Raw genomic sequence first — 24065 nt, 5'->3', positions numbered from 1 at the left:
TATGTGAGAATAGCTAGGGGAACTGGAAATCTCTAATAAAATATAAGCACTCAGATACGTAAAATAGATGAGCTACATTTAATGAGATTCCAGTCAAAGAAAATGACTGAAGAAATTCGATGAAAAAAATAAGAAACTACATATTGCTTCCTACTGAGATCTCCAAAAAATGCAAAGGTAAAAATAGTTTAATTGATCCTCAAAGGAGGAAGTCCTACATCATTTACATGAAGAAGAATTTCACTGCAATCTGTTGAAAATAAAGTAATGAATATTTGAAATGATATCAAAACTGAAATCACACAAACCCTTGGGTCCTTCATCTTTCTTGTTACCAGTATCCCTGACAGGATCATCAATACTGCAGTCTGTCCCAGCCCAGGAGTAATTACAAATGCAAGTAGCTTCATTACTGCAGACCTGGAAAATAAAATAATAAAATATAGTTTAAAAGCTGCTGCTGTTCTTTAAATTTATTTAACAAGTAATTAGGTAGTTAACTCATGGAATAAAAATCTCTGTTTATATATTATAGCAATAGCACTCAGTGTCTAGAAAGACACCACTAAAAAAATAATACACCAGTAGCCTGGAAGCTTGCTTTAGCCTTCTAAATGGTAGGAAAAGCAGAAAAGTTCCCAGTGGCTCCATCATCACTCGCACTTCACATCTGCACAGGATGTAAGAGATAACTAACATCTCATCCACTAACAAATTAACTACAGTTATTAGAGTTTCAGCCTAAAGTCCTGAAAGAATCCAAACATTCATGTTTAAAAATGCTCAAGACCTGATCATGCTTCACAGCCTCTTCCCATACAGTAAAATAAGATTGTTGTTGCATTTGTCATCACAAAGAGGACACGAGAATAAGACAAAACAAAGAAGGAAGTTTCATTGTGCGACTCAAGGGGAAATCCACTGTTTGGTACCAACTAATCATATTTTTTGGATACTTGAACATAATATCAAAAAGCCCCACAGACTAAGTAATGCACACACTAAGGATTAGAAATGCTTATGTGATTATTACTTTTTTTCCCCATTTAGCTTTCATTTTACTCTGCTTCTTGAAGTATTCACTGGAGAACCTTATCTAGAAAGATGATAACAAATGCATCTTATTACAGGTTTGATCAACAGAAGTATTCTTTTAGAATAACTCGAAACAGAAAAGGTATTGGAGATCTCTGACTACTTGTGCTACTTTTTAAACATACAAAGATCCTACTCAAAAATCTTTCTTAACTTTGCAAGGCTCAGACTCAGCTCTCATTTTCAGTTACACATAACAAGAAAAAAAAAACCAAAACCTTTTATGTATAAAATTCAGATCCTTAGGCAACTATCTTAAGCCTGCTGAATCCTATTAGTGGAGAGATTGTTAACAGTCTTACCATTAAGACATACAATAGTGGATCTGTCCTTCAAATCATTAACATTTGAAAACAGACTTATGGGGAGAATATAATGCACCTGAATGTAAAATGATATAATTTGTGTACGTTCAAGAAGAACATACAATCTCTGTTTAGATTTGGCTTTTACAATTTTAATTATTTAAGTCATCAGATGTAACACAGTACCAACTTAATAAAGGTATTAGTAAGCAGGAAGAACTTCAACTTAAGATGTGACAAGTACCTTGAAATATGGATAACTTTTCACAAAAGTCTCTACAATAACTGATGTAAAACCTTCTCGATAGTAGCAACACCATCTCTCTGAATACAGATGACAGTTCTAATTTGATGATATTTTAGAAAGCAAAGTTGCTCTTGCTTCACAGAACAGCAACGTTCTCCACAAACTTAACGTGTTTTGTTTGTTTGTTTTTCAGATCAACAGCACTCAGGAACACTTTCAAGTAGAAAATGCCACAGGGTACATTAAGATCAGACCTAGCAGAGAGAGCTGGAGAAGCTTAACTGCAAGTACAGACTCACCCCGTGACCGGAACAGACTTTTCCATTTGAACCAATGGGACAGCTGCTTATGTTCAAGGATTGAATTGGCAGGCACTTTTTGTCCAGACACATCATTTGAGGACCACATGGAGCTCCATCCTCTACATAACCTAAATCTGTATCATCATCTAAAAGAACATGAGCACCACTAGGAGAAATAAATTTTAAGTTAACATTAGTATTATGACTGCAGTCTTTTGAAAACATTGAACATATCAGTATAGACAATAAATTCCTTGTGACTTTCTCATATTGAAGTATGTAGGAAGTTCAAACAGAATTATAGCCTTGATATCTGTCCACTGCACTGACTAAGTGTTGTAGTAGTCAGACCAAAAAGAAGTCTAGATAATGATATATATACACAAGTTTGTGGACTAACAAGACTTAAGAACCATTGACCACTCAGGCTCTATCTACCTAGCAGAGTATTCTTGGCATGTCTTTGACTATGTCTTTAAAATATAAATCCAGTAGTGTGCACAGTAAGCTAAAACCCATTTACCTGCCCTTTAAATGAACTGTCGATTAAGATCATACCTGGTCACAACTCTGCACAATTCTCTTTCTCTCAACCATCTCTTTTCATACAGTTATTTCTCTGCAGATATTACCTTTAATCTATGGGTCTCTAGCAGTTACAATTTTTTCCCAGAAAAATATAATGCTGAACATTAAACTCTCAACCACACAACGTTGCTACCACAGAGTCCAGATAGAAGGATAGAGAGGGCAATGCACTTTTCATCCTTATAAAATATGGATTGTTTTCTTTTAACCACAAGAAATAACACTCCAAATAATAAATTTGCCATAATATCAATCATTTTTAAATAATACATTTTTATTACTCTTCATTAGGTTTGGCAGATGAAAATTATCTGGGAACACTGCAGTATCTTTTACCTGCAGTCTACTATTCGTCCTTGATGATAAAAAGAATTTGGGATAATTTCTCCTTGAACTTGACCAACTCGTGGAACTTTAGTAAGGTTAGTGCAGAGCAAAAAGCCACAGAAAACGTCACTGTAAAACAAAAACAGAAGAGTTACTGAAATGTTATGAAGCAAACTTGCAAAAAAGAAAGACTTGATATGATGCTGCTAACAGTAGGTAATATATTGCCGTAAGACTGAAGGCAGACATTCAAAGAGTATGTTTAGAACTATGGCACTACTTGGTGTATCTGACAGAAGGCAGAAACAAGCAGTTGGGCATTCTGACGCACCAGTGAACAGTATTTATATGACATTCATGTGAACAACTCATCCACATTCTATAATAAAATGGAAAGGAGCCAAATTGTACACACCTTCCTAATACCAGGCTAAATTACATTTTCATGCATTTAACAGCTTTGACATTTTTCATTCCTGTGAGGTTTCAATTCTTAATTGCTTTCTATTTCACTTGTAGGCACACAGAAACGTAGTAATAATAGTGTGCAGCGTGTGTGTTAACTTAGGTAAAGAATCTACTTTATTTCTGGATTTACACATATAACAATATATATATACACCAGATCTCAGGCATCACACATAGAAGTGTGATGTTCTGCTGCCTTGGCCCTCAGCTTGTCTGACAGTATTGAAATGCTATATTCTTTTTAAAATCTGGAATTTTGCTGAGTCACAATGGATTCTTCACAAACAACTATGGTGCTTTTTCAAGCTGCAAACATTGAGAAGGGGAGAAGATTCGAAACAGTGCAAAACACTGCTGGAGAACTGATGAAAAAGTAGAAAATATACCAAGATTAATCTCTTTTTTAAACAGAAATGAGTTCTACTAAGCTGCACTTACTGTTTGCTACACTGAATCCATCGGTCTCCATCCTTTCCACAGTTTCCTTTTTTTGTGCCTTCGGTATTAAGCTTCTCATAGCAAAATTTGTCAGATCCTGAAGATTCTGTTGACGAAGGAAAAAAAAGGAATGTACTTTTCACAGGTTATGAAAATCTGCACAATATTTTATTGCAGCAGTTTTCTGGTATGGGAATACCAAACATATGAACACCACCTACAAATGGCTTTTCTTAGGTAATCTCTCAGTGTTCACAATCTGCTCAGAACTATTGTAAAAATCAGTCTCTTCAGTGACTGTATTGTTTTCTTCACTTGAATTTATCCGTGGTCCAACTTTGTTTACTTCTTTCTGTCTGCATATAGCATTAATCTAACTTTTTCCACAGCGGAGGACAATAAAAAAGGGTAAATAAGAGTCATTTGCAGTAAAAATCACACGTACAGAAGACAAAACAAGTGTTAATTATATAAGCATGAGATGCAGAGAAATTAGTTAACATAAGCTTCTACTGTTTGTAATATTATCAATAAATACGCATGAGGGGGCAGCATAACACTTAAAAAGGCATCAGAACACAAAGAAAATGTTACTTCCATCCAATTCTATACTTCTATACAATATTTCATATTGTGCTAAGAGGCAAGATATGTTAAAGCTACATCCCCTCTCATCCCCCAAAAACGCAGAGATTCTTCAATCTCAAATAGGCAGCATCAGCAGCTATATTTGTTTAGACAGAATGCAAGAAAACATTCAGTGAGTGCTTGAGTACAGGATATCCTTCGCTGAACTGTCTCAACGTCACCGAACAGAACATTTATGCTCTGTCAGCTGCATAGTCCACAACTACTTTATCCAACACATCTGGGTTTAATTTAGTGATTTTGATATTTAAATTTATACTACTGCACTGACTTTCTTGAATATAGGATGATACAATAAAGACAGAAGGAGCAACTTTAGCAAGAACCAGTGCTAAGATATGGGAATTAACTGTCAATAAAAAGAAATCAACAACCACCACCAAAAACATCTGTCAGGAACTATAAAAAAAATGAAATCCTCAAACCCACTCTTTCCCCCCATAACGCTGTATTTAAGTTGCTTATCTCACCTAGCGCCAACAGCATTGAGTTTTTGCTGTCCTATACACACTTGCAACCCACATCAGGTCAGAACAGTCTCAATGTCATCACCCCCAAACAAGCATGCAGCTTGAAATTTCACTTGGCAATCAAGTCAGTTTCACTACTGAACAGAAACCCTGCACTACAGTAAGGAGAACAAAAAGCAAATGTACAAACGTACAGTCAAAGACAAGAATTAGCTACAAATAAAATATGTGTGAGGTAGTAAAAGTCAACTTACTGGATCCCCAGATATATTTGCACTGATTATCTCTTGTCTTGCATTCACCATTATAGCAACGTCCCTAAACAAAACACAGCAGGTTAGCAATGAGAACTGAACACATGCCTTTCCTTTCTCACTCCTGACACAATTTCTTTTATTCTTCACCCGCATTTTGGGACATGTAAGAGTTCATGAGTGAGAATAGATGGAGCGCACATTTTGGCTCAGATGCTCGAAGTCAGCTATGTCTAAGATGCTTGGACATTTCTGCAGCTACTTTATACTTCTTATTTACATAGCTATAGAGAACAAATCTACATGGATAATACAACTCCATTCAAAATGTAAATACCACACAGGTTTTACTCCAGCTACAAGCTCATACTATTCATGGAATGTATGATGCATGAAAAACATTGATGTCCAAATGAAAAAATCTATGCATAAATACAGAAGACAGGATTTAAACAAAACAAAAAAAAAAGAAAATTTGTATTCGATTGATTTGTATTAGTTGATGTGCAGGGGTTTTAGAACATTACATACCTGATTAGAATCACAAGCATATCCATCTTGTTTATGAAGATTTGGTGGACACTGAGAAGATGAAAGATTATACATCAGAAGATGACATATGGAGATTAGATTTCCTGGTCTTAAATGACAACTTCAAAACATATAAAGGAAGCAGGTAACACAGTCACTGCAGAAATGTTCACAGCTACTCACAAAAATAAAGAAATGAACATCCTGGGCCACAAATACAAGACCTGATACTAACTTTCTGCATATCCCCAGAAGAAATCAAGGAGTTAGGGCAAAATAAAAATCAAAACAAATGTATTCATGAACAGGATATTTAATATTTGCGGATATGTTTGCTCTCATGCAACATTTTCACTGCATTCATTTCAGTGCCACTATGACAGTGAGTGAGCAGTTTGTAGTCTACCTCTCCACAGATTAGAGACGTTTTATTATGACCATACTGTCATGTTCTCTTGGCACTGAAAAAAATTTTGGTATGAACAATTCATCAGCTCCAGAAGGTTACTGAAGCTAAGAGCAGATCAGACTCATTGCTTTTCTTCACCAAAAAGAAACCGGTGAAGATTTGAAAAGGCTTCCCTGATGCAACATAAATTACAGACAGTACTTTCAGGGCAGCCACTCTAGACACAGAAAGCCCTGCTCTCTCCCATTAAAAACCCTCCATCTACAGAACGAAAGGCTTACAATAAAATCTGCAAGTGTAAATGCTTGAAGTGTTACCATTATTGTACTGTCATCTATAACTACAGCAAAGCCCACAAAGAACCATGAGACCTACCCTGAATCTTACTTCACTGCTAAGAACTTGATGCTGTAAATGACTGCAGTAGAGTTAGGAACTTGTTACATAATCCTGAAGCAAAATTTGCAGTATTGAAAAGGAACGTGTAAGAATCAGTCAAAACTACTTTGCAAATAGACAACATTCAGCATGTCTTCTACCTTAATGAACTCCACCTTTTATAAGCTGTTTATTCTTCTACTAGCTAAGTATTTCCAATAGAAATGCACTGAACTTTTAAAAGAAATCACAAGTGTACTCTAAAACGTAGCATTTTAGTCCCAATTTGTTTTAAGTGTATGCATTTTACATAGCTGCATTTCAAACTATTTAATTTCATAAAATTTTACTGTTACTACCTTTGAACCTCCTCACATCTGCGGTATATCCTCAGAACTCATTCTATAGAGGACAGGAGGATGCCTGAGATAAAAGCTATACAAAAAATCCCATGTGAGTTTTAAAAGAAAAGTCATATTTTGAGTTCTGTATTTTTAATTAATATTTATTTATTGAGCTTCTAATGGTTTGTGTTGTTACATTTAAGAAATTTTGCTAGGTCGAATAAAGATCCAGTCCCCTCTCTCTCCCCCAGCACAGTTATTTGAGTATACAATAGTGAATTTTGTTAGCCTGGATTTTTCTATTGCAAATAAACATTAGTAGTGCGAGCAGAAAAGATCCTTACATACCTGTCCAGAATCTCCCGTGCAGTACTCTGCAATATCACATTCATTCACTGCATATCTACAGTCATAGTTTCGTGGAAAAAACTGTAATGAAATGAAGAATATAATAAGATTACATAAATGTAAAACTGAAACTTCCCATTTGGAATAAATGCTCAATTTTAATGCTCTGTAAGCACATACATGCTCATATGTGTTTGTGGTGGATTTTTTGTTATTTTCTTTTTTTGGCTAAGAACAGAACACAGTCTCATTAACTGCTTCCAAGTGATGAGAAAGATTTCATCTTTGAAAGGCTGTAAATGGCAGCTAGGAAGAACAACAGCTAAACTACAGCAATACTCACAAGACACGATGTATTACAGCAAGGTCCATCGCTACAATGAGCTCCATTAGAAAGAGAGCACTTCTTACAACAGTCTGCATAGCATTCCTGAAAAAAAATAGTAAGTGATCTTTTTAGTTCTCCATTTAAAATAATATTTTTTTTCAATCTTTCCAACAAACCATCATGTACCAGCACAAAACATTCAGTTCAGCGGTGGTGACTTAAAATTATAAGCTGAAAGAATCCTCTACACTGCTCAAATAGTAAAGTAAGGGGAAAACTACATCAATAAGATACACACCTTCTGAAACCTCTGCACAGGTGCAGCATAGCACATTGCAGGTAAAACAATTATGAATACTAATATGTGTAACTATGTTTAAATAGTTGAGCTAGGATTCAAGGCTGCAGGGCAATTTTTTTGCAAAACTGATCCTTAAATAATTCTGTATTATGGGAGATATTATGGGAGAAAACAACAGCTTTCTCACCTCATCTGTATATGAAGGCCTATCTCCAGAACACTGATTAGGAACTAAATACTGCAGGCACACTGTGCAGGGATTGTGCTTCCACAATGCAATTCAAAATATATGAGGAAACAGGCTGTGCTCTCCAACCAAATGACAGGAAGAGTGACCGGAGGTCTGGTTTAAGCTTTGCACTCACTCATTCTCACTGGAAAAAGATGTCTAATGTAGTCTTTCAACTGAGTTGTTTCAAAGCAAAAAGCAAAACAGGACCACTTCCAAAACCTTTCCCACTCTCTTTTCAATCATTTTACTTGACATATTTAGTAAGAAATACCCGTGGAATTATATATAGTAACTCTTTACTTGCCATTCGGAAACCACAATCACATTCTTCTCCTGCTTCTACATATCCATTTCCACACTCAGTATTTTCAAAGAGCTGAAAGCAAAGGAACACCGCAACCCAATTAATAACCAGGACAAACTCTTTTTGCAATTCACAAATTAGACTCTGTTTTCTGATGGCAGAAAGAAAGGAAATTCAAGGATAACAACCAGTGTGATTTTTTTTTTTTTAAACAAAGTAAAATAAAAATTCCTGTCAACTTTTCTGCATAGCATTGGGCCCTATGAGTGTTCTTCAGTTCAGTTGTTCTAATAGACAGAACATCGTGCAATAATATATAATAACTCATATATATTTTTTTAATTTACACCTTCTCATTTCTCTATTACAGTATTTAACTAGTTTATTCTTATTATACTTCTTCGCTCACATACCCATTTTACACCTCTCCACCCACTGTCTCTCATAATATCTACTGCCAATAACGACCTGATACTTCCTGCAAATGGTAAGGGTTATTACAGGTGAAGTCAGCCAGAGAAGAGCTTCATCACATAAAACTGCTTTAAAAGTCCTTAAAAGAGATAAACAGAGGAAACACTAATACCTCATGTAAAGGAAAGAAAGCACGCACTACATGGGTAATCAATCAAATACAGCTTGAGGTGCCAAAAGCAAAACTGTGGTGAAACAATAGGCATAAGTACTTTTTTTGACTAACAATGACAACTCAGAAAATTGATTTTCTGTTTGTTTGTTTCTTTGTTTTCTTTCCCTCTCTAAGCTGTTGATACTCCTATGCTCCTGCGGAAACACCAAGATCTGCTATTCCGAACCTGAACTTCAGTTCTCCATTGAAGAGAGCTTGTTATTTGACCTGCAGCTGGTAAGATAATCAAAAGGGGTCAGAGAATTGCAAGAAACAAAAAGTGCACACACAGAGCCAAACTAAAAAGCTTAAATTAAAGTTGTCATCATGCTGACTACTTAACACAAGTATATTTTAATTGTCTGAAGTTTAATATGCTATTTTCCACCTCACTTCTACCTCCAAATTGTAAGATTCAAAATGATGTATGACTTTTTTCCTTTAATTTCAAAGCTGCAAAACACTAGCACAGATAACACATAAAGGGAATTCATCCACTGTCCTGGGACCACTTTTACTGAAGTAAACCGCATTTTTATTCTGTAGGCAGTCAATTTAATAAATTACTTCACATTGACCTGCTAGACAATTATCTTAGTTTAATCACAGAAGATGAAACACTGTTTTTCCTTACTCTTATGACTTTTTTCTCTAATCATTACATTCTTATTCTGTAAGCAGAAATTGCTACTTGAGGAAAAGATTAAAAAACATCAGCTAGCAAGTTTGTTTAGTTAATTGTGCAAGGTAGCTTTCCATAGCACAGAAAATACTCTCTAATAGGCCATGTGACACTAAATTCTACAAGGACAGTAAGTTTGACTTCAAGATTTAACAGAGGGAATTAAACAAGATTAATACTTTGGATTGACTGTGCATTGCAAAAAGTGCCACATTGAGCATTTTTACACTACTTGGCTGCTTTGGAGGGATGTCATGCTCACATCACCTTTGAAAAAATATGACCTTGGTGAGTTTCTAATGTATGGAACAAGGAAATAATAATAATTTTGTTAATTGCACATCTGAAATGAACTTCAGTAAAAACAGAAACTGCTGCTGCTGCTGCCTATATTAACTATTTAATTACCAATTAACACAAACAATTAGATTCCTTTCAGTAAAATCCAGCAAAAAACCCAAGAATTGAGTGAACGTGGAGCGTGAACTGCAGTCTCACTTCTGGATTTATTCTGCATTACTTCCAGCGTAGCAAGTAGTGTCTTCATGCCAAAATGACGTGTGTCTACCTATGTAAATCAATTGCAAGGTTTGTCATTGCTTGCAAAATTAAGAATTAATAGAAAACACATTATATGATTCCTCTTAAGGATATTCTTAAATGTTACGGAAGTGAACATCCAGTCAATCACAAGTTACCTCAAGAAAATATCCACACAGATGTTTTAATAAACCCAAGAACAGATGTTTTAGTGGATCAATTTCATTTTCATTCTGTTTAGCCTATGTAGTGACTACCAACACATTTATTACCTTCGTTGGCCTGTTGAAAAGGCAGGCACCTCCCCCACGAAGTAAAAATTCTTTGTATTCTGCTATGCTGCACTTGGAGAATTTTCTGGAATGATATACCCTAAAACAGCAAAGAATCAGTTCAGTGAACACCTTGAAACATCAACTGGAAGGGGGCAGAGGGATCATACATTTTTTTGTACTGTAAATCTGTTTCCTACAACCACTGTGTACAACTATATGTCAGCCTACTCCTCTACCCTTTAACTATAATATCACAACTAAAGAAAATTTTGAAAACAGTTTGCATTTTTATATCTCTGTTAGATGGATCTATGGCATAGGATACTGTAGTCTTCTAATCGCCTTAAATAATAACAAAACACATTATCATAAAAGCTGCTATGCATCCTATTTATTGCATGCATAATCCAATTGGTTTTCTGTATTTCTCTTCCCCACAACTTCAGTCTCAAAGACGGATGATGTTCCAGATCCCCGTTTCCCTGCCAGGGGTTTAAAGCCATTCAATTTATCTGATCCTGCTAGTAAGGTTAACTTTTAAAGCAAAGGTATCTTAGCACTCATAGTTGTAAAGGGTCAGACCGAAGAAAAACCACTTTTCTAAAATCCCATTTCTGATTTGGACCCTTAGAAAATGCAGAAGAGTAGAGAACAGCATTGCACTACTTCTTGCAGAGTGTTTTTCTCCAACTTCCAGTAATGTTCAGCTCAAAGACTTTTTCAGGAAGCTTAGTTTTGTCCTATTTAATAATCTTCATTGCATTTTCTCCTATGACTTTTTTCAAATTCACTGAGCATTTACAAGATGTAGCAGAAAGCTTCACAGCTTAATTACAGACCAGGACAAAGACACCTTCATCCTGATTTTTGCCATCAATCTGCAGACTTATTTCACATCTCTCCAATTCTTACAATAGAACAGTATTATTTACTACACTGTTTATAATAACACATTTCCTGTTCTTCATCTTTTTTCCCATCCTCATGAAAGCATATTTTATTAGGCATTTCTCACACAGAAACTATGTGATTAATTTATTAATCATACTTTAAGAGCCAGTAATCAGAACACTGCACCACTAAAGACGAGGGTAGCAGTGCCATTAAGACGTTCTCCATTCTTTTCACAAGTGTTTTTCAAAAAAAAGATGCTTAGCTTGACTCCTACTGAGCTGATATTTCCCCTCTGAATTATTGTAGTAAAATAAAAGTCTTCTGACACAAACAGTTAATGTCTTTACACTGCAGTTAGTTATTTATCTTTTCACCCATCAATTCTTTTATCAGCTTCTGGGTGACAGCCATCTGCCTCTGGCAACTTTTTATTTATTTTACTGTTACTTTCACCTACCAAAAAGGTTTGTTCTGCCATCTTATCCACTGATGTGACAGACACTTCGACAAGTTCCCCTTATTAAGTCACTAGTATTTATTCGGATCTATGTCTTAAGTTCTATCCCAGAATCAAACTCAGTTTGCAGGAAAAACCACACAATAATTCTGCTGCAGAACCAATTTCCAATTACCAAATATAAATAAACTGAGCTCCTTCTGTCTTAGAAATAACCATTTTTCTCCGGAATTTTGGTAAGCAAGCTTTCGCAGCAAGCGAGAGTTTTGGCAGGAAGAGATTTTGAGACTCCAAAACACGTTTCAAAAGCACACCTTTTCTACTCAACTGCTTGTGCTATATAAGGAATATTCGGCTGTGTGTCAAGAGAGAACAATGAAATGTGATCTCCCATTTAGATGCGCCTCCCTTCAGACTTTACTGACTATTTCAGTTAAGGATTGAGAAGTGAGATCTGCTCACTCCAAATTCAGTTTTTAAACACATATTATTAACATTATGAGGAAAATAGAAATATTGATTATCAAAACCATATTATGATGCTTTTCACTTCTGAATTATTTTAAGTATAACAAAGCACTAAAGAAGAATCCTGCTTTGTCCTTCAAAATGTAGGATTCTTGAATGCCCTCCTAAAATGGTGATAGCAGATGAGATGAATTTCCTGAAAGATAGAGGTTAACAAACTGTATGCTCCAGTTGTTTCAACTGGTTCAAGGTTTTCATTTATCAGTACTATAATACTTTTGTACTGGACACTGTCCATGTATTTGTGTCAGAATGTAAAGCGTGAACTCATTCCACCAGCGCTCAGTTACTGATGGCAACAACATACCCTGTTTCCTCCATGATGCAACCACCCCAGGATTCAGTGCAGTCACATTCTTCTCAGACAAGATCAGGATACAACAGAAAAGGAAAGCAGTTATAAATATGCTTCCAATAAATATAAAGTACTCACCATAAATTGGACCTTGACTAACTGTACAAATTATACTAACTATACAAAAATTAACAAACTGCTTGGCTTTACAGCCCTAGAAACCAGAACAGTTGAAGAAATATTAATATACTTAAAGTGGTTCCTTCCCATCATACGTGCATGCTTCTCACCCAATGTTTCAGGTAATTTAGAATGCTAAACACAGCGGGCAACATTCTTCCTTATGTGATCTCAGTACAGGCAGCGTGAGTGCAAACAAAAATAGCTATTTTAAAACTGCTCCCTTCATGATGCTTCCTAATTCATAGATTTCTGACTTGATTTTGGAGTCACTTCTATCTTATTATTCAGTTTTACAGAAGGAACAAAGAGATAACGTAACCAAATCGCTTATATGATGCAAGAAGAAGAAAAGTAACTTTTCTTTAGCCCCCAAAATGATTTTTGCAGCAGCTTTTGTAATGCATCGGGCCCACATCAAGCTAACTTTCTAGATGTGAAGCAGCCAAATACCAAGTTGGACAAATGTCATTAGGTTACAACTTCTTACAACTTCTACAACTGTACAATGGGTTGTTTTGTTGTTTCTCTTCAGGTCCAGTCTATGGTTTTTAAGCTAGAAGTGTTTTTACACAATACATTTGAATGCTGATTATTAATTTAACCTCCTAACTGAAAACATCGCTGAGGTCACTGCAAAAGAAGTGCTAAACTGAAGCTTTTTACATTGGTTAAACTCCAATATTGGTGAGTATATTTCCAAAATCAGAATTCCTTATTCTTTGGATACAAGTACGACATTCATTTCAAATATTACAAAATAAAGAGTTTTTATAGGTTCAGAAGTAAGAAGGATAAGAGGTGGCTCCATGTTCACGTACATACTTGGTTTCCTGGCAGCTGGCTCCCATTGTATTCCAAGGTTCTGAGCAAGGCTTTGCGCTAATTCCTGTGCCATGGCTAATGGGAGGCCGTACTACATGAGTATGAAGGGAAAAAAGAATAAAAATGAATACAATGGCAGTCCATTTTGCCTTACTGCACATCTACTATTCCACAAAGTAACTCTATTCAGTCAGTCACAATTATTAGTGCATACAGAAGAAATGAACACAAGTGTCTAACAGAAAAAATTCTCCTCTCTTATTCTGAGGGGAACCCAGTACACTGATCAACCTACAGAGAACAGTCTGTTTCATATATACATACATAACTATTGTGTAACATGATTAGTCCATGTCAAAACAAATGATTTTCATATGAGAGCTAACACTGCACTGAGGTTAAAAATACTAATAAGAAAATTATCAACACAAAGGGGCTAGCTTTTATGATTTTAGCTTTTAAGTTAAAAAAAAAAATAAATTAGAACTACATCATCAGTACCTCAGAAGATCAAACCTCTAACAGTAAGAGAACCCAGAAGGAATGTCAGTGTTATACTACAAATATCACACTCTGAGATTTTTGGTCCATATTTGCCAAATATGCTTAAAAAAAAAAATTAAGATTCCAGTGAGAGTATAACGCAGACAGAGGAGAAGCATTTTTAAACAAAATGCATAGTGGGCAGTACTTTAGTGATAACATATGAAGGATGACTGCAGAAAGTACCTGTTTAATATATGAATGATCTTTAAAGTTCTGAATACTGAAACAAATGAACTGTATGATTAGAAAAGCTTCTATTTTACTTCTATTTAGTGGTAGAAAAAGTTACCTCATTCACTCCTACTCCTCTGGTCACAGAGCAAACCCCTCCAAAATAACTTAAGCTGCTCCTTTTGTAATGAAATGTCACATTCCTTATGAACAAATAAAAATAAAGTGAGCATAACATTTTAAGACTGAGCACCAAGAACTTAATGAAAGACTAAGCTTCCACTCACATTATATACACAGTAGTGCTCATCTAACATCAACAGCTGGTGTAAAGTTACACAAAGAACACTGACATAAAAAGAGTTAAGACACAAAGTTCAACAAAAAATACTGTTTTTGTCTTTAAGAGTCAGTATCAGTCCCAACCCACAGACAAAAGAGCCAGAAACAAACCAAGCAGATTCCTGAGAAAGTACAACAGTAACATTTCCTTTAAAAAAATATAATAATGAGTATTTTGCCAACTATCTAGAGGGAGGTTGTGGCAAGGTGGGGACTAGCCTCCCCTTCCATGCAACTAGCAATAGAACTAGAAAGAATGGCCTCAAGTTGCACCAGTTTCATTGGATATTAGGAAAAATTTCTTTTCTGAAGGAGTGATTGGGTGCACAAGGCAGTGATGGAGTCAGTGTTCCTGGAGGTGTTTAAGAAATGTTTAGCTATAGTGCTGAGGGACATGGTGCAGTAGGGAAATACTGGTGATAGAGGGACGATGATTGGACTACATCATCTTGGAGGCCTTCTCCAACCTTGGTGATTCCATGATTCTATATTCCAGTTTATAATCTATCAGGAAGGAATTATGTACTGGAATGTATCAACATTGGGAATGATCATCTAAAAGCATCATCATTCAAGTTCTGTTTTCAACTCCAAATTAAAATATAGACACGCTAAGTGAAGTGCTTGATTTAGTGGTTGGCAACCCTGCTCATGGCTGCAGGTAGTTGGAACTAGATGATATTTGAGGTCCATTCCAACCCAAGGCATTCTATGTTTCTACTGTCTCAAATTTGGTTAGACTGTCAAGTGTTTGCTGACTCCATTTAGCTAAAATGGCTGCTCATAAAAATGTCATTTCTACTTTTTATTTTCAGGAATAGCATTATTTCAGAACACTGTGGGAAAGATCTTACCGTAACTATTACTTATTTTGTTTTTTTGAACAACAGCTAAAGAAATAAAATAGACAATTGACCAGCATGCTCACATAAGATGGGATCTTATCAAATACACAGATAACACCTTCACAAAAGTCAGGCCCAACCTTAGGGGTTTTACATCCTTTTACAATGCATTACTACTTTGAACATACTTATCTTTCATTTTACATAGCAGCATTCTAGATTTCACCTTCTTTGGTACCTCATCCTGCCACACCAGGAACTTTTATTTAGCTTATTCTAGTTATTGTTACAAAGAGACTGTTTTAAAAAATATCACTTAATAGCAATTTGAGAATTCAGTTACTGAAGCAGGAAGAAATTCAGACAAGGTCCCTGCAGCAGTCTTTAGTCACTTGTCACTCCTAAAAGCCAAAATAAACTCCACAGATACAAAAGAATCTTGATTCACAATCAAGATAACACTTAAAGAGTTAGAACATCTATTCAGCAAGTAAGACAATAGACAGTAAAAGTAATTAAAGTGCATATCATCAGTGCATTGCATATCTTATGAGAAACAAAATTAGCACTGTTTCAGCACCTATATTAAGGCAGTGCAGCTATGACGGGGATGAAGAACTTCCTCCAGCCTCTACCTTAATCCCCCTCAGCAAAAAGCGAATAATAGAAGAACTGCATATGAAGTATTTGCTATTCCATCCCCTGTAGCATGGCTGGGAAAAAGTTAAAATCCTTATGCTTCACAGGGGACCACACTCTTCCTTCCCTTTACTATGCTGTGAAGTAATAGGTAGAGTTACCCAAGGTTGATGTTGTAGCTAACTACACAACCTGCACTTCCCTCAAAAACATGGTGCCTAGATTAAAAGTCTATTGTATCTCTAAAGAAAAATACCTCCTACTGTTAGAATAACACGTAACTGTACTTAAGTGTTACTTATGTTACACGTCACTGTAGCTACATGTGTAAACAAACATTTTTGTGGTAGCAAATAACGTTGTCAGTCTGCCCCCTCCTGTTCTTCATTGTGTCTTACAGATCATTAGCAAAAGCAAGTGTCCTTAAGGGCTGATCAGGAGACATTTTAATTGTCTGACACTATATCCAGGTGCAAGGACATTAAGCTTTCATTTTGCAATTATATTATATATACATATAAATAAAAGTATGATTCTATGATGCATACTAAGTGCATTACAAACAGATTAATTAATGCACTAAGAATAGATTTAACTAGCTAAAGCAGGCAGATGTTGATGCAATGAGCAACAAGCAAAAACAATTAAAAGACAGGTAGACAAAAGCAATAGCAAAAGTAGATAGAACTTTAATGGCCTTAATCATTGTCTAACAGTACATACGAGAGAAGGTGCACAGCATCAGCGTGCTGTTTGATGTAGTGCTGCCGATACTTGGAGAAATCATGAAGCATCTGCAGTGGGTCAGGGTGAATATTAATACGATCTCTGTCTGTCCAAGTTTCCACAGCAACAAGGACCACCCTGGTGTTCAGCTGTTCCTTGTATATCTGAAGGCAGAGACAGGACAGGTACAGGAGTAGAACACTGGGTCAAACATGCACAGTTAGCCAGTAAGAGTAAAGCGGAAGGACAAGAGGGATAAGCCAGGAGGGAAACACAGGGAAACAGTTAGCTGGTAATGCCTTGGATTTTCTGTAAATTAATCATCTGATCAACCCAACTTCTGATTGAAAGGACAAAAAAATAAAAATAAAAAAAATAAATCCAACAAAACTTCTTCCTGTCTCACCCTCTCCCCCCCCCCTTCTTTTTTTATAGTGATTCCCTGTTTTTTATAATTTTCACATCAAATGATTTAAATCAGTCTATTACAAAACTGGAACAAGAAGTTGCAAAGTAGAAATGTAAAGGTTCACAGGGCGATCTCAGAATCAAAGAACAGCCAGAGACAGTTCTTCAGTCAAGAATAACTTTCTCTGATACAAAATTTAAGTCACACAGTCTGATTTTCATTTATAATATACTGAAGCAATGTCAAAATTATGTAAGAATAGTATATTTTACACTAATTGTCACCACAGTAGTAGATATGTAAATGACAGCCAGGCCCTAACAACTACAAAACATCTTTGAAATAGTCATTTTAACATTGTGCATGGTATTTGCTACTGAAACAAAACAGCTGCTCTCTTTAGGTTCAGGACATAAGATGCCACATTTTCTTAACCAAGGTAACTGCAGATCTCCAAGGTGTACTCTTTATACATAACAGGCAGCCTGCTGTCTATTATGTAGTATTTCATGGGACACAAAGAACACCTACTGATGAAAAATTCTCAGTTATGATCTAAACACCTTTTTCTAATTAATCCATTAGCTGCTTAATTTATAAATTTGTAAAAGCTACTCAGTAATCTCCATAAGGCGCCATATTAAAGATGTGTTTTCGTTAGCTTGTTTCTGAGTCCTACCTGCAATATACAATGTGAACTGGAAATATCTTCTAATGTTAACTTTTTAAATGCAGTGCAAAGCTAATAAAATGAGTGACACAGTTTTCAGAAGACACACCGATACTTACAGCATCTACAAGGTTCACCACAGATTTTGCAAAATTGTTGGTGTATGCGTTTGAAGAGCGGTGCTTTTTGAACTAGAAGAAAAAGAAGAACACAGAACGTAAATATATATCGCTATTCAGAACTTCGCAGCAAGGAAGGAAAATTAATAATTTAAGAAATACTGTGGGGAAAACTCAAAACTTCACAGCCTATATCTCATCTTCAAGAATCCCTGGAAGATCAGTTACAAGAAATATCATATCTGGGAGCAGAGTTCTGATGTTCAAGACAAAATTATGGTGTTTGGTTTTTGTTTGTTTGTTTTTGTTTTTTTTTAAACAAATGCAGGTGTTTGCTGTTGAGTTCCAGAAGGCTACCTAAGCACTGCCAGCTGCAGAACTATAGTGCTTAGGATGCACACTGAGAATAGCAGCCATGTTATGGGATTCAGTTTGCTCCCAAGGGAACCAGGGTACTACAACAAAATCAATGGGGGAAAAGCTGCTTTATCTTTGTTTTGACACAGCATCAAACCTTCTCAGAAACGGAAAAGTACAATAATATGCTTTGAAAATGTTCTTGTTTCCAGAGTACTACTTGAATATTGGAATCAATACCAATATATGGCGTTGTTAAACATTGCTCCTAGAACAGAAATTAAGCAAACTGCAAAGCGTTCAACAATTTAAATACATTTAGATGTGTTTTTAGTGCTAGCGGAAGTGAAAATTTCCTGAAGAGACATACTGATCACTTGAACACAATGTTCAAAGAGGTTTAAGACACTACTTCCAGCATGACATATTCTGCAGGAGAAATGTGCCCTCTACTGGTAAACGGAAACCCTTAAATGTCCACATGAACTCTCAGACTCATGAATGCTTCCTAAAGCGTATCTGTTTTATTCTTTGAAAATAAGATTAAGAGTCACTGCCAGCTCTGAAGCAAGTCATGTTGGCTGTCTGCGGTCTCAAGATCTAACAAATAAAGCTTAAGGGGAGACAAGAGTTAGAATCTGTAACAAGCATAGGGAACAGGATGGTTCTCCTGTAAGCATGTCTGTTAACAAGAGGCCATAGGAACCAGACACAAATATTCTCTTATAAGAAGTACCAACCACAGATCTCAGAAAAGTTAAGAAAATGTCTGTAACTTGAGTTACTACGCCCTACCACTATATTACTAACATGTGAACACTTTTCCCCTGGCAGACACATTCACAAATGAAAATAGTTGAAGAAATTTTTGTCCTACTCTTCTCTCCCGTTCAAATTCCATCCACATTGCTAATTTCATGCAGATTATGTATAGGTTATCTTCAACTCGGAGCGTTTGTATAGTTTATGAAATAGTTTTGGAAAGGTTATATTATCTGCAAAACACCGCATCCTGCTCTGAGACTGACTCTTTAACGTCACCCTGACAAGTTCCAAACAACAAAAATAACTGGGAAAACATATTGCAACACCACAGATTCAGTGAGCTTGTATAGAAACTTCAAAATTGTTTTAACTTGCAAATAAAGTAAGCTGAATGCTCATAAACATAATTTGATTTTTAACTAAGGTTTTGTACACACAGAAGCAAAATCATACTAAGAGGCGCTTAGCTGCCTCTCAAGTTGGGAAAGCTGTTTGCTTAAAATGAGGCTGAAAATGAGGCAAAAATCAAGCTGTTCATCATGGACGTGCTGTGGGTTGCAGTACATTCTTCCTTACTAGGAAAATGTTAAACCTATACTTAATATTTCAACCGTGGCTAAAGTGTAGCTAATGGACTCCAAGAAGGGACATCAGAACTTCAGACAAGTTCTGAAAATATGCATATATTTTTGGATATGCACATTTCCAGAGCACCAAAGCATAAAATGAAAAGTACTCATCAGAATAAAACACAGCTCAGGGGATACACAGAACTCTTACAGAGGTTGAGTCACCTTATTCTTACAGTAGGAAAAAAAAAAAATCTTTTTTACCAACTACAAGGACAGGTGCATTTTAGCAGAAAAAAATTCACAGAAAATTTGAGAGAAAGAAGGTAGAAGGAGAATATAATATATAACTTAAGACTGTGATAGCCACAACAATTGCTTTCTGTTCAATAGTTCAATGGTTAAAATGTTTCAACAGTGAGACATGGGATTTCCAAAATGTGGAAACTGAATAATCTCCCTTAAAAAACATGTTACTCTATTGGCAATTCTCAATTCAGCTTTTAATACAAGTATCATAATGGCACTTTGATACCATACCTGGCATAATTTGTGAAAGCAATAATGTTTAAATTACAGATATCACCTGGTCTCACGTTTTCCAGTTTATCCCCAATAATTACTCTTTTTTTTCCCCCTTTTTTGTCAATTTAAACAACTAACGCTTTGTGAATCAAACAACCTGTAGCGGTATTACAGCCTGTATCTTAAGAGTATTATCACTACCAGCTGCTGATAAATGAAATATTTGATCCAAAAAGAGCTGATAATGTATAGTGTCATTCATCGTGTACAAACTACAAAAAAAAGGAATCAATGAATTGATATACCTACCATTTTGTGGTCATTGACAATCATGAGCTCCAGATATTTCATTTCATCAAAGACACCTCGAGATGCCTGATGGATTAAAGAAATTCACTGAGAAATCATGAAGATGGAGGAATTAAAACAAAAACAAAAAACCTGCAGCTGCTGATTTAACAGCATTACCTGTAAATATTATCTAGACTTTGTAAATCTGCAAGATGGGGGTCAGACCTTCCACTATGGCAAATCATCATAGTTCCACTAACTTGTCGAGTTTTGATAACTGACAGGGGCTGGGAATCTGAACTGCATCATTTGGAATAAGTTCAGAATTTACCTTTTGGTTCAGAACAGCAATCACTGCTGCTTCCCTCCTTACTTAAACGAAGAAAAAAAATCCCACATACTGGAAACTCCTGGGTACTATTTATTCATCACAGATTTGAAGAGGAAGTTTCTAAAAATAGATGAGCCCTCCAAAAATAAACTGTGAATTGTACAAGTCAGTGAAGAAATACAAATTAATTTTGTTAAACCCAATTATTCCCCTGGCTCTCATGCATATGGATGCGTAGATCACGAGGACTGTCAACTTCTGTTCTCTCAATAACTCAGTCAAATTATATGTCCTTATTTGGAGTTGTTCTTTGATCGTGCTACTTAACACACCAAGTGAAAATAAAATCAGCTACCTTCAAATAGCAATACTTCATCCAAAAATAATCTTCATCAAGCAAACTTAAAATCTAAAACTCACCCCACTTTCTAAACTCATTTTCACTGCCAAACTTCCATTCAACTGATGTGTAGCTTTGCTATTATGCGAGTGATTTAATTGTTTGATAATTGCATTACATAGCAATATTAAGCTACCAAAATATTTATTTTTCTAAAGCTTCTGTCCAAAGTCCAAACTGAATGGTTTGGGTTTTGTTTTTATAAATGGTCTTAACCCAGAGTCATACTCACTGCTCTCCTTCTTCTCTTTCTCTTCAGCCACAGTAGTTCAGAGATAAAGGGCCATTCAGAACTAGATTCAGTCTCTGTGCAAATCAGCATTTAAGAATGTCATATCATTGTTATAAACTACTAATGTAACGTCCAAAGAGATTACAATCACCAAAGTTAGAATAACTTTTGATACTGAAAAGTTCTTGTAAAACATGCGATAAGTATCTCATATCAAACTCAAGTTGCTTGGAAATCTAAACTTAGAATTAAAGCATGCAAGGGGAGATAGAAAGATTGTAGCCTGGGCTCAGGATATGTCTTCTTTATTTTCTTGCTCTCAGTAGTATTCCTATCACTGATTAAATTATATGATCTGCAGAATAAAGCTGGTTTGTCTTCACAGATGGAAGTCAGCTGCTTTTCTGGGATCTATGGCAATAATTCTATATTTTAAATAAGTTTAGTATTTATTTTTGAAGTGCTTCTAAATGGTCAACAGTTTCAAATACCTCTACTAGCCTAATATTCAAATTATTCAAGTTTCACATACAACTATTTCCAGTATTGAAAAACTCATAAGCAAAACCATACCATTGTCCTGCAGCTGCTTGGGGGCTTGTGTTCCAGAAGTCCTCTGGATGATATGTGGCCTACTTTTACTTTCCTGTGAAGAAAGACATACAACATTTTCTTCTAGTTAATACTGTGGAATGAAAAGTGAGGCATTTCTTTCAATATTTACCACTTTTATTACATTAACACAAAACACAAATAGTGCCAATTCTGCACAGCAGCAATTCAAAGCAATGTTTGCAATTCTAAGCCAATCATGGAGCATTTACTGGCACACAAAACTCAGATAATAAAAGGTGTTTACTTGATATTACTTGATATTACTTGAAGAGAGTCCTTTAAAATCTTCAGTGCTAGGGAATGCAAATCATTTATTCCAATAAATCAAATTCAAGAGCACGTGTTTAGATGAAATCTTCCACTCCCAGAAGAAATGCAAGGATACGGTCACTATTTATGACCAAAACCTATCATCTTAATTGCAGCAAAACACAAGAAACTAATTGATGATATCTTTACGAGGTTTGTTTTACTCTTAGCGCTGAGTACACCAATAATAAGAAGCTTTGTAACACACACTTTTTTTTTTTTTTACAAGCCTGACATGCCTCAAATTATCACATTTTGGTATCTCTAGAAGACACTCATCTTTTCTTCTGCAGCACTTCTTCTACAGAGGCTGCCAACACATGCAATTCTTTCCAAAGGGTAGGATGCCACTGTTCTATAACCCCTGGGAGAGAAACATAGAATGAACTGAAGGAAATAACAGCACATTTTTGCTGGTTTTGTGGCTTGTTTTTTTAATTTTGGAAAAATAAACGTTTTACGTAGCATCCACCATAGTTAAGGTTAATTGAGCTGAATAATCTACATCCTGAAGCCCATGGCCAGGATATTATCTCACACAGAAAAAATAAATACAAGTCTCTGAAAACTCTCTGTAGCTGCATTGTTTTGATCTTCAGCATTCTGGAAAAAAACACACACAAAAAACCATTCATTTGTCCTCTTTTCATTTAGATTCTACCACTTGAACCTTAACAGAACTGGCAGATGGTATCTCAGTTCAAGAATTTCTCCTCTAACAACTGTACAGGTACAACTGTAAGTATAATTTCAACTAGTTTACAGTGTCTATACTGTCAGTTTTCAGCCTCGCAATCTTTATGAATGCATTACATGGCGTAACACACAGCACGTAATACAGCTTTTGAGGAAACTGAGAAATGTTATTCTCTTCAGATACAACATTTCTCAGTGTCCATGTAATCTCCCGCACAGCTCAAGAGTTGACCAGCTAAACTATGCTGATTGCTTCGAATACTGATTCACCTTCTTTGAAAGCCTCAGGAGTCAAAGATTTTGCAGATCTTTCTCTGGCTACAAATCAATATTTACTGTCACTAAAACATACAAATTCTACAGCATTATCTTATTATCACATACTGCTAAGTACTTGAGTGAGGCATGTTTGAGAGCTGTGATAGAGCATGTGGAATAGACCCTACAGACTAGGTGAGATAGAAAATTTTTTACAGTTTATACCTCAACGTTACAGAATCATTTTGCTGGACACCACTCACACCTTCGGACCACTCAGGATGTACAAACCTTCCTGGTTTTGCTACAGTCTGAAATGTAGTCAGTTCTATAAATAGACAGCTTTAGGAACAGCTGTGCTGTGATATATTTAACATGAAGTACAAAAATAATTATAGTTAACAAGATCTTTGCATAAATACAATCCTAAATCCCATATAAATATTTGAATATACAACTATGCTGGATCAGAATAATTTAAGTTACACAGTGACTTTACATGTGTAACATCTATAGATACTCAGATATAATTATCTATTTCATTAAGATCTAACTGGAAATATGGCAGATCAAAGAACTTGGATCCAACTGCTTTGCGAAAAGGGTGACTTCCACACCCTCCTCTAAAT

The 24065-nt window shown here is 35.7% G+C and overlaps 1 protein-coding gene across 8 annotated transcripts in view; it reads right to left on the bottom strand.

Moving 5' to 3' along the window:
- The window catches only part of ADAM23 (ADAM metallopeptidase domain 23), a 64093-nt gene that overhangs the window by 17203 nt on the left and 22825 nt on the right, over positions 1–24065 (bottom strand). For all 8 annotated transcript variants that reach the window (XM_072342008.1, XM_072342009.1, XM_072342014.1 and 5 more), the window contains 18 exons: positions 22132–22204; positions 21559–21632; positions 20614–20679; positions 18089–18160; positions 16888–17054; positions 14457–14541; positions 13622–13712; positions 12629–12677; positions 10440–10539; positions 8318–8389; positions 7496–7582; positions 7153–7233; positions 5674–5724; positions 5143–5206; positions 3771–3876; positions 2874–2993; positions 1947–2115; positions 309–420 (listed from right to left, as the gene is read on the bottom strand). In XM_072342008.1, the coding sequence (XP_072198109.1) occupies positions 309–420; positions 1947–2115; positions 2874–2993; positions 3771–3876; positions 5143–5206; positions 5674–5724; positions 7153–7233; positions 7496–7582; positions 8318–8389; positions 10440–10539; positions 12629–12677; positions 13622–13712; positions 14457–14541; positions 16888–17054; positions 18089–18160; positions 20614–20679; positions 21559–21632; positions 22132–22204 (1639 nt within the window). The remainder of the gene's footprint in view (positions 1–308; positions 421–1946; positions 2116–2873; positions 2994–3770; positions 3877–5142; positions 5207–5673; positions 5725–7152; positions 7234–7495; positions 7583–8317; positions 8390–10439; positions 10540–12628; positions 12678–13621; positions 13713–14456; positions 14542–16887; positions 17055–18088; positions 18161–20613; positions 20680–21558; positions 21633–22131; positions 22205–24065) is intronic.

This window comes from Excalfactoria chinensis, chromosome 7, assembly GCF_039878825.1.
Source record: "Excalfactoria chinensis isolate bCotChi1 chromosome 7, bCotChi1.hap2, whole genome shotgun sequence".
Taxonomy (NCBI): domain Eukaryota; kingdom Metazoa; phylum Chordata; class Aves; order Galliformes; family Phasianidae; genus Excalfactoria; species Excalfactoria chinensis.
Note: the sequence above shows the minus strand (reverse complement) of the source record. Positions and strands in the feature narration are given on the sequence as shown.